General features: G+C 32.7%; 1 protein-coding gene and 1 long non-coding RNA gene across 3 annotated transcripts; one reads left to right on the top strand and one right to left on the bottom strand.

Annotated features, from left to right (window-relative positions):
- Positions 1–1,796: 1,796 nt before the first annotated feature.
- Positions 1,797–13,372, top strand: LOC106662850 (acyl-CoA:lysophosphatidylglycerol acyltransferase 1-like). 2 transcript variants are annotated; one of them, XM_014387255.2, is made up of 8 exons: positions 1,797–2,142; positions 6,675–6,864; positions 7,997–8,202; positions 8,377–8,591; positions 8,660–8,796; positions 9,283–9,407; positions 12,119–12,258; positions 12,318–13,372. In XM_014387255.2, the coding sequence occupies exons 2-8, from the start codon at positions 6,851–6,853 to the stop codon at positions 12,558–12,560; spliced, it is 1,080 nt and encodes a 359-aa protein (XP_014242741.1). In that variant the 5' UTR covers positions 1,797–2,142; positions 6,675–6,850; the 3' UTR covers positions 12,561–13,372. The 2 variants fall into 2 exon arrangements, with proteins under 2 accessions (XP_014242741.1, XP_014242742.1); XM_014387256.2 differs by lacking the exon at positions 1,797–2,142 and adding an exon at positions 6,057–6,327 and having other exon boundaries at positions 12,318–12,560.
- On the bottom strand, positions 2,150–4,618 carry LOC106662851. Its single transcript, XR_001339969.2, has 3 exons — positions 3,431–4,618; positions 2,792–3,374; positions 2,150–2,729 (listed from the first exon to the last, which is right to left on the bottom strand). It is a non-coding gene; the product is annotated as an uncharacterized LOC106662851 (long non-coding RNA).
- Positions 13,373–17,219: the final 3,847 nt, after the last annotated feature.

Here is a 17,219-nt window from a genome sequence, read left to right as displayed (position 1 = left end):
TTATTTTTTTGATTGAAAAAGACTTCAAAATTATAATGCCATTTGTCATCCTTATAAAAAGGAATTACAATCCCTGCAAAAGAGAGAAGAAAGCATGTGTACGAAAGCACAAAAGTACATCCACAACACATAGTTTCATAAAGACCTTGTAGATTCTGCACAGAATTACCGTAAACTTCCTTTTTTTCTTCCTGTACCTGAGGTTAATTAACTAAGTATTAGAACAGAAGGGGTGTAACAATTTGGTATATTAATAATAAAAATGAAGCCTCTAACTGACGTAAACTTTTTCATTGCTTAGCCTTGATGCATATAAATAGTTATAATTATTTTAAAATTAAATAAGCACCTGCATAAACATTGAGAGACAAACAGAGTGGCCCCCTCCGTTTTTTTAGTAAATACTTGCAATCGTTACAATTTGTATTTTTTGTCGTCTACTGGATACTTTTAAAGAAAGCTATAAGACTATTGTCTCGATAGCTCAAGTGGTTAGAGCAGCGGCGTATTCAGCCGAAGGTCGTGGGTTCGAATCCCGTACGTGACACTTTTTCATCTCAACCAAGACTTTAGATAAAAAGTAAAATTAATTGAAATTTAAAGAATGTTTATGAATCCCAGGCCCTAAAGATAATCTCAATAAAGGTCAAAACGTTGGCACGATAAAGAAAAAGTTTTTCTAAACCTAAACACTAGACCGCATCTCACGATCTCTAAATAATCATTAATTAAATGACACTAAATACTACACAAGTCTAACAAGTGTTGAAAATAAAACAAAAACAGAGTTCGACGCTTGTAAACAACGTTTAATAAACAAACGCAATTATTTTTAAAGTAGGCCTTGTTTTTATTTGAACTAAAGTTCTTTTTACGGGGAGCAGATTGGTAATTTTCTTTAGGCGAAAAATTTTTTCGCAAGAAGCTATCTCTCTTCGAAAAAACCGTTCTTATTAAAATGTAATAGGCAAAAGAGAAAAAGATAAGGAGTAGCGATAAAGCCGAAAAAGAAGGTAGCGGTTAGCCCTTTAATCCCTAGAGAGCTGTTAGAAAACCTTACCTCGAATAGCCGTTTAAAATAAAATCGATATTTTTACACGTTTTTATCCGGCCCGGAGGACCATTAATTATGTAGACGCCGTTGAACAGGGCGCACTCTGGTGCGATCGCGAAACAAATAAATAAAATACTTAAATAAACTGAAACTAAATAACCCAATGCCTGAGGTGAACGCTTCCTAGCAAATCTTTTTTTCGGAACCCAGCAATGCAGCACCTAAACTTTCAATACGACCAAGGCCCTGGATAATGTTATGGCTTAGATTACCACAATACCTGCTAGGTTCTGTCGTCAGCTGGCGGATTTCACTCCCGTAATTTTAAATTAAACTGCAAATAACTTGGAAGCAGGAAAACGGAAGCAGGAAGCAGCACGAGAGCAAGCTAATTCGGGAATAAGCTACAAGGGAAGCAGTCCCTTATCAGCTCGTTTAGGGCCGTTTAGGGGATTAGGGCACAAGGGATTGTGGGAAATATTTCAACGGAAACATGAACCTTTTCGTCAATCATTTTTGCGTAAACGCCGTCACATTTTATATTTTCTGAATTTATGTTCAATTTAGTTATTTATAAAAGGGAGGATAAGCAATAAAAAAAAATGGTTGGGTTTTAAGGTGGAACGAGCGCTCGGCCCGTGTCATTCAAACAAGACGCCAAAAAGAGGGGCGCGGGCGTTCTCGACTTCCTTGATAAATCTCGCCCTTTTCGTGGAAGAAGGGAAAACTGGGAACGGCGATGAAATAAACTCACGTTTGAAATTTGAAATTTTTAAATCGCCGGCCGTGAAAAAAATAATTAATTAATTGAATAAAAGGGCTCGACGTCGAGGTGGGGTTTTTGTCCGTGTCGGCGACGAGGATCCGCTTGACGTTCGCCCCGTCGTCCCTCGGCCTCGACGAAATGACAGGTTCCTCCGCCGGCGAAATCTAACTGTAGTTTTCTCGTCGTCAATGGCTCAGCGAACCTCAAAAAGCCCTTCTAGATGATCTGACCACCGAGGCGGGAATTTGGTGGAATTTTATTTTCGGTTTCCCGTTGAGAGTTGATGCGACGAGGCGGCCCACACGAAAATGCCAAACGAGAGGTGAGCTTCCCTCGATTATTTTTATTTTCACGACGAAGGTTAACTTCCCCTGACAGCCCAACTTTTTTGTTAGTAAATAAAAGACGTATTTAGCCAGTCGGACCGTTTCCATCCCGTTTCTGTTTGTTTGTCACCCAATCTATGTTTTGTAAACTCACCAATACTTGAGCATCCCGTCTTATTTCTTCCTTCTACTCCTGTGCAAAATCAAAACCACTCGGTTTCCTTCACGCCCCGGGGTCTATCGACGACGAAAAACACCAATTAAATAACAACACATCGTATAATTTAAGCCTTTTTCGTTTATTTATATACTACAAAAGCCTATTTGAAACTATTTCCTGTTTTCAATTAACGCTATGTAAAAAATTTCATTGCATTAAGCAAGCTGTAAACTTGCTGTAAATCCGATTGGATTTAGGCTCTTGGTCGTTAACTCACAATGGTTTAATCATGAGTGTATTGGTTCATGTGACAGTGATCACTTGCATGCCTCTGTTGAGTCAAACAGGCGATTAAAGTTTTAACATTTAATCCGAACCCGTTCGACACTCCGTCGAGCGATTGATGGAGTTTTAGGCATTGCCCTGTAAAAAGGGGGGGTCAGTTATTTTGATATGTTTATTACGTGCATTAACTAATGACATACTTATGGACTGCGGTAGAACCTCATTAACGGACCGATGGAGGATTGAAGGCCTTCTCCGTTTTCAATGAAAGTCCTATTTAAAAAGAATAATTGTTATAGGGCTTAAATGCTTACATTCATCGGTTTGAAAAAAGTAATTAGTTTTCTGACAGGTTTGTTTACTGTCTTCAGTTCAGTGATGGAGGTCCCGTAACTGTTCATAACATTTATTTTCATTTGCCGATTATTCAAAGTATAGAATAACAAAAATTAAATTATCTTTCACTTCACACACCTTTATAATACTATAAGTTTTACATTTAAATTACTGTCCATACACCAGGCTTACATACGGCTTACATCATGGTTAAAAGTTAATTGTTTTAACTGCCCTTATAATGATAGTTTTAAATTACATATTTTAAAAAATAATTAAATCTCTCAGTAGTATAATAGTTTCTTATATCAACTGCCTTTTCTCTATCTCCACTGATCCTTCTCTACCTCCAGAGATGTTTGTAGGCCTGAGAGTGCTCTATAGCTGATGTTGAGCCCCTGATCATTAGTGCAATCATAACCCAAACATGCACATTCACTTTGAGATCTGTAAAAGATTGTTTATAATAAAAGTATAAATGTAGTAACATCGTGGCGCTGGACCTGGTATGACTGGGTTGGGGTCAGGAATTTGTATAGTATTATTTTGTATGGTGGATACAAAAGAGCAGTTGACTAACAGCAAAAGCTAAGGTGAAAAGAAATATTTTTTCTTTTTTATCAATTGATTTATCCCTTTACAAACATTAAATTATCTTCCACATGCAAGATAATGTCAGTAGAATGCATGAAAGTACAGCTTAGAATTGATAGAAAGACAATTGGTATATAAATGTACTCATAGACTATTATAGAAAACACAAACCCAAGGCTGTCCTGTTGATTTATCACATAGAAATTTTCTTTGCATACGTAGATGTGAAAAACATTGGTGATTTTTTAAAATATGTGAAATCAATGTTGTAAGTTGGAAACCCAGAAGTGTCTATATTTCCAAACACTTCGTATTTTTTTTCATTTGAAGACAACTTTGGTTATTGCCATCTAAGCTCACTCAAAATGGATCAGAAATGTAAAGTATGCTTGTTAACACATTAAAAGCTATTGCTTAGTTCATTATTATTACAGTGTGCCCCAGAGAAAGTATAAAAAAATTTTAGGTGATAGTTTGAAACAACTCCCAGCGTAGCAGTATAGTCTTTATATAGTATATATTTAATCCTTGACGAGTTACGATTTTTTGTTGGTTTTTCCATGGAAAGTACATTATGTAAGCAAACAAAAATTTCTATCATCATGTTACACACAGTTTTGGATTCAAACACCTCTGGATTTACTACTGAACAGTACACCTTCTTAAGGAATGCCCCAAATGTAGAAATCGATGTAAGATCAGGGAGACGAGGTGGCCACGGATGACTCCTCTACCACTCCATGTTGAATATTGTTGGTTCAACCAGGAACACGCTTGTTGGGTGTAGGTGTACATTTCAGTAATTAACAGTGATGAAGATTTAAAGATTAAAATCCTTGAAGTCTCTGATAAACTTAGAACCAATTTATCGACACTAGTAATTGTAGGTGCCATGAGAAAAAGAGCACGGATGTGTGTCAGACATCATGGTCATCATTTTGAAAACAATTTGTAACGTCTAATGCTTGTAAATCCTTCAATAATTTGTGGATAAAATGATAAAACTTGAAAACCAAGCAGTTCTATTTATCGTAACATAAAGGGCATACTTAATTATTAATTCTTAAATATTCTTTAACAAATTTTATATTATTTCTTAAAAAACCAAGCTTTGTGGTGTTTTTCATATTTGAGCATTTATTAAGGTTCTTCATTGAAAATTATTTCAGATGAAAATAGTATAAAGGAAATTTAATACAAAACATAGTAACCTTGATGATAGATGTTTGTTTTTCTCAAGTAAGTTTTCATAGATATGTATTCATAGAAAAACTAACAAAAAATCATAACACTTTCAAGGATGGAAGATAGGTATAGGGACTGTACATTGGAAATTGAAGCAAATTGGGTGTACTATCACCCAAAAAATTTCACGCTTTCTCTGGAACACCCTGTATAATACTGTATAGTCTTATTTCCCTAGTGTGTGTTGAGAGTGAATGTGTTTATTAGCAGGAATGCGTAATGTGAGAGGAATATTGAGAACCCGTCGACCTTCAATTAGGTTAACTATATAATGTGTGAAGAGTCATGTAGGAATATCTAGCACTCCACCATCTTATCCTATATGTGAATGGTATGCAAACAGGAAAGAACATTTTCAAGAGTGAGTGAGTGCGAATGGGTTTGATTTTAGGAACTGATTGCGTTGGGGGCTGAAATTACCAAGTTGTTGATGACCCCTGGAGCCCAACTTCAACGGCAAGGTCTGACCCCGGACTGCTTACACCCGGGGAGGGTAATTCCCGAGACCTGCCAGTAATTTATTATGAATTACATAAGCTGAAGTTTCCAGTGGACGATAAGTTGACTAGTGTATATACATGTGTGTGCTGATTTGAGCTTGTATAGATCAGTAAACAATAACTAAACGTTAAATTAATTATATTAATCTTAGTCCATAATATAATCGTTATAAGAGCAAAAATAATAACAAACTTCTTCCTGTTAGGTCATTTCTGCCTAAAGTAAAACATATTTAATCTAATATATTATTTATTATTAAATAGAGAGTAAAGTAACATATTTTTTAAAGACCTTTGTTAATTTCTTGATGCATATTGTTTCTTAGAAACCTTATTTAAAATAATAACGCAGGACATGAGACAAAATCAAATGTTTAACTGATGTTCCACCTACCTTTTAAAAAGTAATGAATTATTAATATATTTTGAACAGGTCTTATTAGTTGTACTAATTAGGTGTGAATTAATTACAATACAGATTAGATGATTAAGTATAATGATAAAATATTCATCTTAATTAAATTTCAAGAATTTAACTTTACCTAAATTGTAAACAATACTTTTAATTGAGAAATGTGCTACAACAAATAATAAACTTATGCGTATTAATGCATGAGAGGTAGTTCCCATCAGAAGTACATAGTTACTTAGCTATAAACATATTTGTTAAAAAGATGTTATTCTAAATTTTATAAATGTAAAATTTAATATGTTCAATTTGGAATTATTAAAATCTTAGTAGAAGCGAGCTGATTAAATAATTGTTTACACAGTCGTTCCACTTATATTTGAACATGGGTATCTTAGAATGTATTTTGAAAGTAATCTTTTCCGAGTGAATAGCTATTACGTTTACTGGCCACTTAAACAGCAACTGTATTGTTGTTAATATTGTATGTCGTTGAAAAGATAGTAACGGCATTTCTTTGCCAGTAAAGATGGGCTATCTTTGATCAGATGGTGTAGAAATTTCACTCATAATCAAAGTGCAAAGTAGTGTTGATAAAACTCTCTTGACGAACCATGAAATTACAGCCATGTCAACATTTGCCTTGAGAAGAGTAGGTATTTTTCTCTTTATAAAATTTAGTTTTGACAGAGGTAACATTTTGATCTGCTGATACATGTCCATGCTTAATCATTACACTCGAGTTAGTACATTTATTTGATGTTATGTTGAGATTTTTACTGATTTGTGTTTGTTTTTCCTTATCTGGTTTTTAAAGTACTTAATGCTTACATAATTTTTTTTTTATTAACTAACTGGTATTTAGATTGTCTCTTGATTTATTTAAAAGATTAGAATCCCAATAGGAATTTTGGACTCTAAAGGTCATCAGATTAATTTATTACAACAGTATTCGTCACAGCATTCATTTTCTCATGAAATTTTAATATTTGTTTACAGATGTGCATTTTATAAAGAGACACTAAAGTTATAGGTTTGGAGGCTACGTTAATTACTAACTATAAAACTTCAAACAAAAAAAATGGTGCTTGTTGAATTGAAAATATTAGAACATAGTGCTTAAGGAAGTGCATATTTTACATTATCTCTATGGATTACAGATTTCGGAAACATTTATGAACAATATGAGGTGAGATGTTTTCTTCTGTCTCTATATATTTTTAATTTTTCAAAAAATTGGGCAATTTGTTCATATAAATGCATAATTGTTCAATTCAGTGCTTTTGTTTTTATAAATCACATTTGAACGGTGGATAATTTTATCATTATAAGCAATTTTGGAGGAGGGTCAAGAAAGCAGCAGTTTAGAAAAACATCTTTTTTTTTTTCTTTTTGTAACGTTTCAACCTTTATTTGGGTCATCTTCAGGACATAAAGTGTGGTGCTATGCTTGCGGTGTCATAGCAGTAGTGGTTGTGTATGAGATTGTTGTAAATGCCATTGCACAACAATTTCAAATATGACACCACAATAATACACCACACTTTATGCCCTGAAGAAGACTTGAATAAAGGTCGAAACATAGGCAAAAAATTAAAAAAGTGTTTTTCTAAATTACCTCTTGATTGACCACTCCTCACGACTCCAACACAACCATTCACAAAAAAAAAAAATTAAATATACAGTTATAAAAACATCTGAAGAGCAGCATCCTCAGTTAAAATGAATTTAACTTCACTAATATATAATAATTGTCTGCCATTATGTAATAATTTATTTACTTTTTTTTACTCTTTGTTGATAACACAAACGTGGTTACAGTCTGATTCATCAAATGTGTTCACTCTTAAATTAGCTGGATGAGTAATTTATCTTTCCTATCTATATATATTTCTTCCATAAATCTGAATCAATTTATGATCGTACGATCAAAAATCAATTACTTTCTATGTTGAAACACTATCAGGCACTATATGTAGAACTGAAACCTTTTCAATTTAAATTATAAATACAATAATTATTAATATTTTTGGATTGTGTAAACATGTTATAGATTTATCTTTTATATAAATTTACATAACTTTTTGATATTGGAAACCGATTGACATTACAATATTGCTACAATGTATATCATTAAAAAAATTATATTGTAAATAATTTGGAAATATTCAAAATTGTTGTAAAAGTCAAAGGAAAACCTACAAACTCACCTAAGCGTACTTTTATTTGCTAATATATACGTATAATAATTAATTAGGCAATTAAATAATTTTATTATGTTTTGTATTAAAATGATTCATAAAAACTAATTTAATTTTCAGGATTCTATTAATTTTAAAATCAATTGCGAGAATATTGTTTGTAACATTAAACAATATTTATTGCATCCCAACTTTTTGTGTGTGGATGCTTTTCTTTCAACCTTTAAGGTATTATAGACCTAATCTCTATTGGAAAATAGAGGGAACATTTTTCCATTGGTTGCTTGCAATGGTGAGCATGTGGAGTTGGTCTGCGGGTTATGACAGTAAGTATAGTAATTGTTATTTAGCAACATAAATTTATTCTCGGAAATTTTGATTAAATTTCTTTATTTGTAATTAATTTTCATTATTTTATGTATTTTTAATGTATCATTGAAGGCAAGAAAGCATGCATTTCATTATTTAATACATATGTCATTAAACATTGTTTCCATCAGTTGTAGAAATAGGAGATGATATACGCTTATGTGTGGATGACCGGACGTTGGTAATTGCGAATCACCAATCCACAGCAGACGTACCTATGTTAATGGCAAATTTTAATGCCAAACCTTGTGTTCTTCCAAATATAATGTGGATTATGGATCGCGTCTTTAAATTCACAAATTTTGGTATTGTTTCCATAATACACGAAGACTTTTTTATTTTATCGGTAGTTATTTATATATTTTCTCTTTGCTTTTTTTTACAGTATTTTCTAATTTTTCTTTTACTTTTAAGGGCAAAGCTGCCAGAGATGAGGCAGTGACTCTTTTAAAAACACATTTAAAAGAATCGTACATTCCTTTAAATAGAAAATTAATGGTCCTTTTTCCAGAAGGAGGATTTTTAAGAAAACGGAGAGAAGCTAGTAAACGGTAAATAATCACTTTGATAATTGCCTTTATTTATACCAAGGTTGAAAAATATAATTATATAGCATGATTTTTATTTAATAAGATTTTTATCTCCACCTTCTAACATTGACATAGACAACTGTCTGTTAAAAACAATATTGTTTTTAAGAAATGCTCTTATAAAAACTGTCTAAAAAGTATATCTCTTAATAAACAAGGCAATCTCATATAAGATATAACTAATGTATAAAAAATATATTTTTATTTTATTTATGTAAATGTAACACTCATGATTATTTTTTATTCAAATTAAGAATTCTGAAATATTATCTTTTGTAAATCAATGGAACATATAAGCCTTTAAAAATTCCTTTGCATTGTTTCATCTAAAGAAACATAATACAAAGTTCTAGTTTTAAAATACCTCTATCAAGTGTGCTTTGCATAGAAAGTGTGGATATAGAAAATATTCAATTAGAACACATAAATAATGAGATTTTTTTACAGATACGCATTAAAAAATAATCTTCCTATGTTAAACAATGTCTCTTTACCACGCATGGGAGCCATGCATGGAATCATGGATGTGTTAGGCCCACAGGGTGATGACAAATCCCAGGAAGTTCGACAGTGTAAGTGTCTTTACTTTTTATATTTACAAGCTTTTGATAGGGTCTGGCACTCGGGGATGCTTTATATTAACAACTTATTCAAGACTACTTAGGCCTCTTGGCATTCGGGTTGGAACTGTGGGGTTCCTCCAAGTCATCCAACATCCAGCACATCCAATAAAAAGTCCTCGTTCAAATCGTCTAAAGATCCCTACTGCGTTACTAATCTCAATACTCAACCTCAATATTCCTTTTTTCAATGAACTGATTCATTCCCGAATCCAAAAGTTTCACTCCAACCTCTCGATCCATCCTAACTCTACATATTCCTATCTCAAGAACCTGCCACATTGCTTTAATGGTCTCGAGACCTCCTTGCCCATTAATCTCACTAGGTGCCAGCATTGACCGGTTTGGCATGTCCTCCGGATGCAGCCCTGACCTTAGTGTTTTTGCTGTAATTGTGTGAAAAAAATGTTTTGTGATAACAATTATTTTGTATGTAAGTTAGCTTTTAGTTAGGTTTGATTCCAATATTTAAAATAAATTATTACAATGAACACAAAACACATCTGAGCGAGTCAGTAATCTCTCTTTTACTAAAAATATTTATTTTTACATATTGTAAGAGGCAAGTACTTTACATTTCTATGGATAAGCAAAACAAGGGTATATATTTCTATGGATAAGCAAAACAAGGGTATTTAGTGTAAATGTTTATTGTGTAGAAGGAATTTAGGTTTTTTTTTAACGAGAGTATTTCAACTCGGGGTGCCAATGTAAGAATGTCGGGATCGAATGCAGGGCCGCTGGATTCAAACCTGGGACCTTTACCTTACAGTGATGAGCACCGTGTCAGGGCCTAAACCGTTGCGGCCACTGATGTCCCTTGTGCAAGGTTCAAAAGTACAAAACGCAGAGAGAATCAGATTCCTGCACCTTTGAATATTTAATAATAATCGAATTATTTATAGTTATACACAACTCTAATTCTTAAGGTGTGTTAATTAACAATATACAAACTTGCCAAAAATAGAACTCTCAACACCAGAATTCACATTCTTAGCTTCTTCTTTTCTCAGAGCTTTTCTTTGTTGCCCTTTCACCAGTCTTCAGACAATGTTCCTACATCTTATGATCTAAGCCTGTCCCTCTCATAACAATTCTCCTTCTTAGACAGTTTTAAACTTAGTACACACTGGGATTCTTTGAGTCGATTCATGTCACGATTTAGAATCTAGACTGAATAGATGCAATGTTCGGATTTGGCCCAAGCACTACTCCACAGCGCCACTTAAATGTCAATTTTAACTGAAAAACTAGACTAATAAAAACTAAAAGCTAACAGCTGATGGGTAACTGAAGAAACGAGGGCATATGACCTCTACCCTGCATGTGTTGCCCAACATTGAGTAAGAGATTCCGTTTCGGTTGGGACTCAAAAGATGCAAAAATACTAACCTGCAACACACTAGATTCACTGTGACAATGATCTGGGGCTGCTCAGATCTACTCGGGATTCGCCCCAGACTCAAACAGTCGATTCAAAGAATCCCTGTATGGACTAGGCTTTTGATGAGCCCTGCCCCTAAAATTTATTGAGATGTCTCTCAGTTTGTTTACTTATTGGGTGTTCAGCAGTTTTGTTTTTACATCCTCCAGGTCTTGAAGACGCTCTTTTGTTTCTTTATAGATTGGCACATTTACTGTAGTCTAATATTATTTTTATGTATTTCAAGCAAAATGGCTTTCCTGTTCGATGTATGTGGCATCACATATGAATCTGTCTTTGGTGCCATAATACAATATAATGCCCCCTCCAATTTTTTTTACCGTTTTTACCAAAGAAAAAAGAAAAAACTCCCTTAAGCAAGTTTCAACACATTTTAAATTCACAAACTTTTACCGCGAAAATATATAATTTATATCTGAAGGGGTAAGGTCAGAATAAGAAATAACTTCAAAATTCAACTTCTCAATTTATGAGAACAACAGTCAGGAAAATTGTAGTATCCTGTAACTTCCGCTATTTGGTGGTCAATCAATGTTTTTAGTTTCATTCCTCAAACAATTTTGACACTTATCTGAATAAAATGGTGTAACAAACTCAAAATTGTCAATATTTGAAAAGTTAACAGTATTCCACGATGGGTTTGTTCTGATCTCTCTCAAATGGCATTTGTGGCTGAAAATACAGAGTACAGCATTGATACAATGGATTTTTTAAATAGTAAGCACTTGTATAGTTTGTTTACAGTTATAACAAGCAGCTGTAAAATCTTAGACATGTCCAGTCAAAATAAGAATTTATAGAATAAAAAAAATAATGTTTAAAGTTTTCAGGACATTATTTTCTTTATTCATCAGAAACATGCCGACTCTGTCGAGAAGAACAGAGACATCAGTACATATCCTTTGCAAAAGTGAAGCATTAGCCCAGTTACAGCCTCTTCGGTAGGACATTTCTTACACCAAAAGAGGTCAGCGAAGAGGCACCAACAAAAGTACTTAGTCTTAACAAAAAAAGTGCACTTTCCAAGGTGTGGCTGGGGGGTTTTATTTATAGGGGTTCCACAATAGATCTATTTAAGTCGCAGTGGACGATAGGATTGTCATAATTATATATCACCCCCTCAATCCTTAAAAAACGGTTTGCAGGGCTTCTGTTGGAAAATTGCTATGTTGTAATTAGATATTTTATCACTTGTAACATGAAGTGTGATTTTTTTCAGCCAAAGATACTCTCAGATGGGTTTTGGATATTACTATCGCTTATCCAGAAGGGAAGCCCCTAGATTTGCCAACAATTGTTACTGGATCAAGAAAACCATGTCAAACCTTCCTATTTTACCGTCTTTTTCCGTCCGTAGAGGTATGTTAAAGTTGACTTGTAAAAAATGTTTTTATTCTTGAAATTATTATTTGTTGTAGTTGCCGAAGAAACAAGAAGAAGTTACTCAATGGTTGTTTACAAGGTGGGAAGAGAAAGACAAAATATTAGAAGAGTTTTACAAAACTGGTGAAGTACCGGTCTCAAAGTATTGTTCTTCGCCTTTGCCCCCTCAAAAGGTCCAACAGGATCCATTGAGGTTCTTTTTACTTCATCTTTTTTTCATAGCTTCGTCTTATTTACATTTCAAAATGTTATTGTATATCGTTTCTTGTATATGGTAACCTTTGCTGTAGTATTACAACAAAATATCAAAGAACATTTTCCAAAGATTGAAATGAAAACTGAGGCAACAAACATAATCTAAACAAATTTAGGACAAAAGGATCAAAGTTATTTTTATTTGTAACAGTTACCTTATGTTTTAAATTATCTACATGTTCTCCATTAGAGAACTCCCCCTGCTGATTACATTTTAGACATTCCGAAAATTTGGGCCTATACATGTCTGTAATCTATCCCAGGAAAATATTAGTTTTTAATTACTTTATTTTACTAACTTTTTTATGTAAATATTGTAAGATGTGATCTACGTCCTTTGTAATTTATAAGAAATTAGGATAATTTTTATCTTACTTTTTTTGGGAGGGTGGGGTGGAAAAGAAGTGAACAATCCAAAATTCAATTGTCACTCTTAAAATTTTGAACACTTGTTTACAACTCAATTATGTTAACGCAATAAAACATGTTTATTAAAACATTATTTCCATTTAAAGTAAAAACTAGTAAGAAGCAATTACAAGTTCAAAATCGTTTCATTTTTCCCCGCGTTAGTCATACGAGTAGTTACTTATATTTATTTTATTCGGCACCAAAGTTTAGTACATTAGGGTGCCTTTATTAATTTAATTATCACATGGTTGTGAGAATGAAAGCCAAAAATGGGTTACATGTTGCGTTGTAATTTTATTTATTTTGAGTAAATTAACTCACCATTCAAGCACAATTAATTTCATGTAGTACTTTTCCTTCTTCAGCTGTTCAGTGAATACTCATTCTTTCACAGTTGATTTTTTTTTTTTTTTAAACTTGTACATATAGAGTAAACATATTTTTATTGATTAGTAATTTCTTAGAGTTAAAAAAACAAACTATTATTGTATTTAAATCTCTGCGACTCAAAGTAATAATAATTTTTATTCTTAAGTTACAAAACAATATGAACTATCAATACTTTGAGAGTATTCACTTTTTTTATTTTTAATATGAGTTTTTGTAATGATAATTTGTAAATTATGCAGGTTTTCCTTTCATTGTAAAAAAATTGGGAATCAAATATTTTTGAAATTTGTAATTTGAAATGCAAAACTTTTTAAGTTAAAAAAAAAGTTTCCAGTAAAAAAATGTACATACATTTTTATTTGTGATATTAAGCAGTTTGTTGTCACGATATTAATATTAACATGTATTTTATATTAAAAATATCATGCTTTAATAGTTAATAATCATTTTAATAGTTGTTTAGTTATTTGAATTCAGTCAAAGAGGAAATACTCAGAAAAATCCTATTGTAAAATTTGCTTTTCCTGCATAAATATTATTAAAATTTTAGAAAGATTGTAAAGATTAAAATTTAGAAAGTTGTACATTACCAATTTTCCACTGAAAATATTATTGAAGCATTTTCAAAAGTTTCAGTATCATATTTGTAAAATTTATACAATTGAAATACGTGTAATTTTCCTCAAAATGAAAAGAACACTGCTTTTATTTTCTGTAACATAATGTATATGTTATGTGCTACTATATATGTTGTAAATACTATTTTTTGCTAATAATGAATGAAGCAAAAGGTTAACAATGCTATTTCGAAAGAAGCTGTTATTTTTTATAAATTTTTCTTCAAATTCTCTATTTATAAGTGTCTTGTAAAGATATGTGTATTAAAGGGATAACAGTTGACAGAAATTGTTTGATTAATATGAATCAATGTGATAATCATATCGTAGTCATTTCAAAACAATTGCTATTTTGTTTTGTATATATATATATATACTAAGGAAATGGTAAAACATAGTTTTATGACTAACTAAAAGATAAATTTGTTTATGTTTGATTGATTAAAAAAAAGTCAAAAGTTGATATAGTTTTTGTATTTTATTCAAAATTTCTCTGTGCTCACTAAGAATAACAGACTCCAGGAAGAAGTTTTAGATCAGATTTTTTTTTCATTAAGCAACCAGCTATGACAAATTGTAGAATTTAGATGTTAACAAAAGTTTGTTTTTGTTAAACATTTTTGGAAAGAAATGGACAGAAAGAAAAAGACATATTTTACTTTTTGATTCCATTTTTAGACAGCTTTATTATTATTATTATTATTATTTTCTTCTTTTTTTTTTAAACGAGGGTTTGCAACAGAAGAGGTCATAAAACCCTCGGGGTGCCAGTGTTTTTGAAAAAAAGCCCATTTGTAAGTATGTCGGGTTCGAATGCAGGGCCACTGTATTCGAACCCAGGACCTTTACCTTACAGTGATGAGCGCCGGGTCAACACCTAAGCCGTTGCGGCCACCGACGCCCTCCTTTATTTTATTGTTGTTTTTTTTTTTACAAGATATCAACACTCACCAGTTATGCGCTTGCACTTGTGCTGTTGCCTAGAAAGGATTGGGTATGAGACCAAATTAAAAATTCTCATTTTTAAACCAAAAATGTTGTGTCTGTGACCACAACGGTTATGGCGTTGATACAGCGTTCATGACTGCAAGGTAAAGGTTCCTTGTTCAAATCCAGCGGCCCTGCATCCAACACAAAAAAGAGTTTAAAGTAAACACCGACACTCCAAGGATTGATAAGATCTCTCTTGTTGCGAGAACCCTTGAAAAAAATAATCCAAAGATGATTAATTAAGGTGTAAGAAACACAAAAATTGCGATGCTTATGGTCCATGGTTTTCTAATCGACCCTTAAAATATTAATATAATTTTTGAAATAAGGCTGATCAAATTCAAGTGTCTTAAACTAATACATTGACTACGTTTTATTTGACCATGGTGGAACCCAATTTATCACATAATATAGCTCTCTCTAGTATTTAAAAACAATTTATTTTTAAATTTTATTATTTATCTAATTGTAAGTGATATCAATTATATGACAAAACAATTGTGTTCCCCACAGCACTGAGCAAATGAAGTAGACAACCCACAGGAGGTTTGTTCAGTTTGAAGTTAATTGTGGGTATAGTTGAATAAAAGTCATTTCAACTTTACACATTTTTTGTTTCTTTTCTAAAGGTTTGGGGGGTTGAATAAGGATTTTTAAAATTGTTTCCACCACAGCCTATACACGGTGTCTTTTAACATGCGCCAGCAGATTTTCCCATTTTTTAAACAGATACAAATAGTGACTGATGTTTACCAATATTACATGCCTTACATTTTTATGCAGATTCCATTTTTTTTTTTTTTTTACAAGTTTTGTTGATGTTGATCTCACTTTTTTCAAATGAGAACTACAAATTGTAAAAAAAAAAAAAAATATGAAAAGAATTTCGTTAGTTTTGGAGGTGTTCAAAATTTATTGTACTCATTGTTCTTAAAAAAACTAGTTCAGAAAAATTTAAAAATTGTGGGTCCCATTTAAAATTTAAAAGTGACATTGGTGTTGACAAAGTCATTGAAAAAAAATTGACACCGGATTTGGAATCTGCACATAAATTTAGGTAAAAACCTGCTGATGCATGTTAAAAAAAACACCCTATATAGTTCTACAGTGGAGCTCTATAAATTTTAACCATACCATTATTTTTTTTTTATTTTTATTTTTTTTTATTGGCCTTATGATCTTGCATATTAGCCATAGTACGAATTCTTGTGTGTTCAAATTGGGGGTTATCGGGAAAAAAGGGCCAGAGGCGACGGTGGGAATCGAACCCACGACCGCGGCGTGAGAGTCTCTCATGCTAACCACTCGGCTACCGCGGTCCCCTAACCATACTTAAAAGTTCACTTTTTCTTATAAAAATAAGCATTGTTCTCTGCCTCTTCGCATACTTCTAGTGTGAGAATTGCCTTACCGAAGTGGCTCTACCATATACTAGGCTAATGCTTCACATTCACTAAGAATATTGCGCAAATGTCAATGGCTCCTGACAGCATGTTTCCATCCCAACTTCTTAAAATAATAGAGGGCAGTGACCATTTTTCTCAAATCCAGCCTGCTCAGTTCCTTCGCCTTGCTTTTTGAGAGATTTATAAATGTCTTACCTTGCCTCACACCTGGTGCTTTCATCCAGTGTTTCAGTTTTTCTTTATTAAGCTGTTTTTGCAGTTCCAACTTAGCACATACTCCAGTGCATCTAGTTGTGGTTCTGGTCCTATGAGTGAGAGGACTGCCCCGTTTTTGGCTAATTGTTCAACCTGTCCATTTCCTTCTACACCTTCCTGGAACCCACTTTAAGGTAATCTTGTGTTTTACTAGAGCAATTAGGTAATTTACGCATCCAGACAAGTGTGGAGTTGAAAGCGTAATATTTAGTGCCTTTATGGCTGTCTGAAAGTATGCTAATCTAATCTCACCTTACATTTTGCAATTGTACTGCATGGACCTCAGCTTGGGTTAGTCCAAGGGGTTTTGCTGCGTATAATGCAGCCCTTTTACACCACACCTTGTTTTATCTGTGTACCATATTAGGACCCTCTTTAAAACTTGTGGCTACCTTTCTTCCAAAGTCTATTATGTGTAGTGTGTACGACCACATGGATCGTCTGTTGAGTTGTTCTCTCATTTTGTCAGGTACTACTTTCTACAATAATTTTTCCTTTATTTTACATAATCAAACAAAATGGAAAATAATTAAAACGCACAGAAAATCAAATCGAGTGGTTTTTCACAGAATGAATATTTAAAAAAATCACTTCCAGATTTTTAAAAAAATGT

Source organism: Cimex lectularius, unplaced genomic scaffold, assembly GCF_000648675.2.
Source record: "Cimex lectularius strain Harlan isolate CLEC.00 unplaced genomic scaffold, Clec_2.1 scaffold45, whole genome shotgun sequence".
Taxonomy (NCBI): Eukaryota; Metazoa; Arthropoda; class Insecta; order Hemiptera; family Cimicidae; genus Cimex; species Cimex lectularius.
This window is presented reverse-complemented; position numbering and strand designations above follow the sequence as displayed.

Coding starts and splice junctions, on each gene's coding strand:
- LOC106662850 (XM_014387255.2), top strand. Junction 8,203..8,376: donor TTGGTCTGCGGGTTATGACA/GTAAGTATAGTA, acceptor TGTTTCCATCAG/TTGTAGAAATAGGAGATGAT. Junction 9,408..12,118: donor ATCCCAGGAAGTTCGACAGT/GTAAGTGTCTTT, acceptor GATTTTTTTCAG/CCAAAGATACTCTCAGATGG.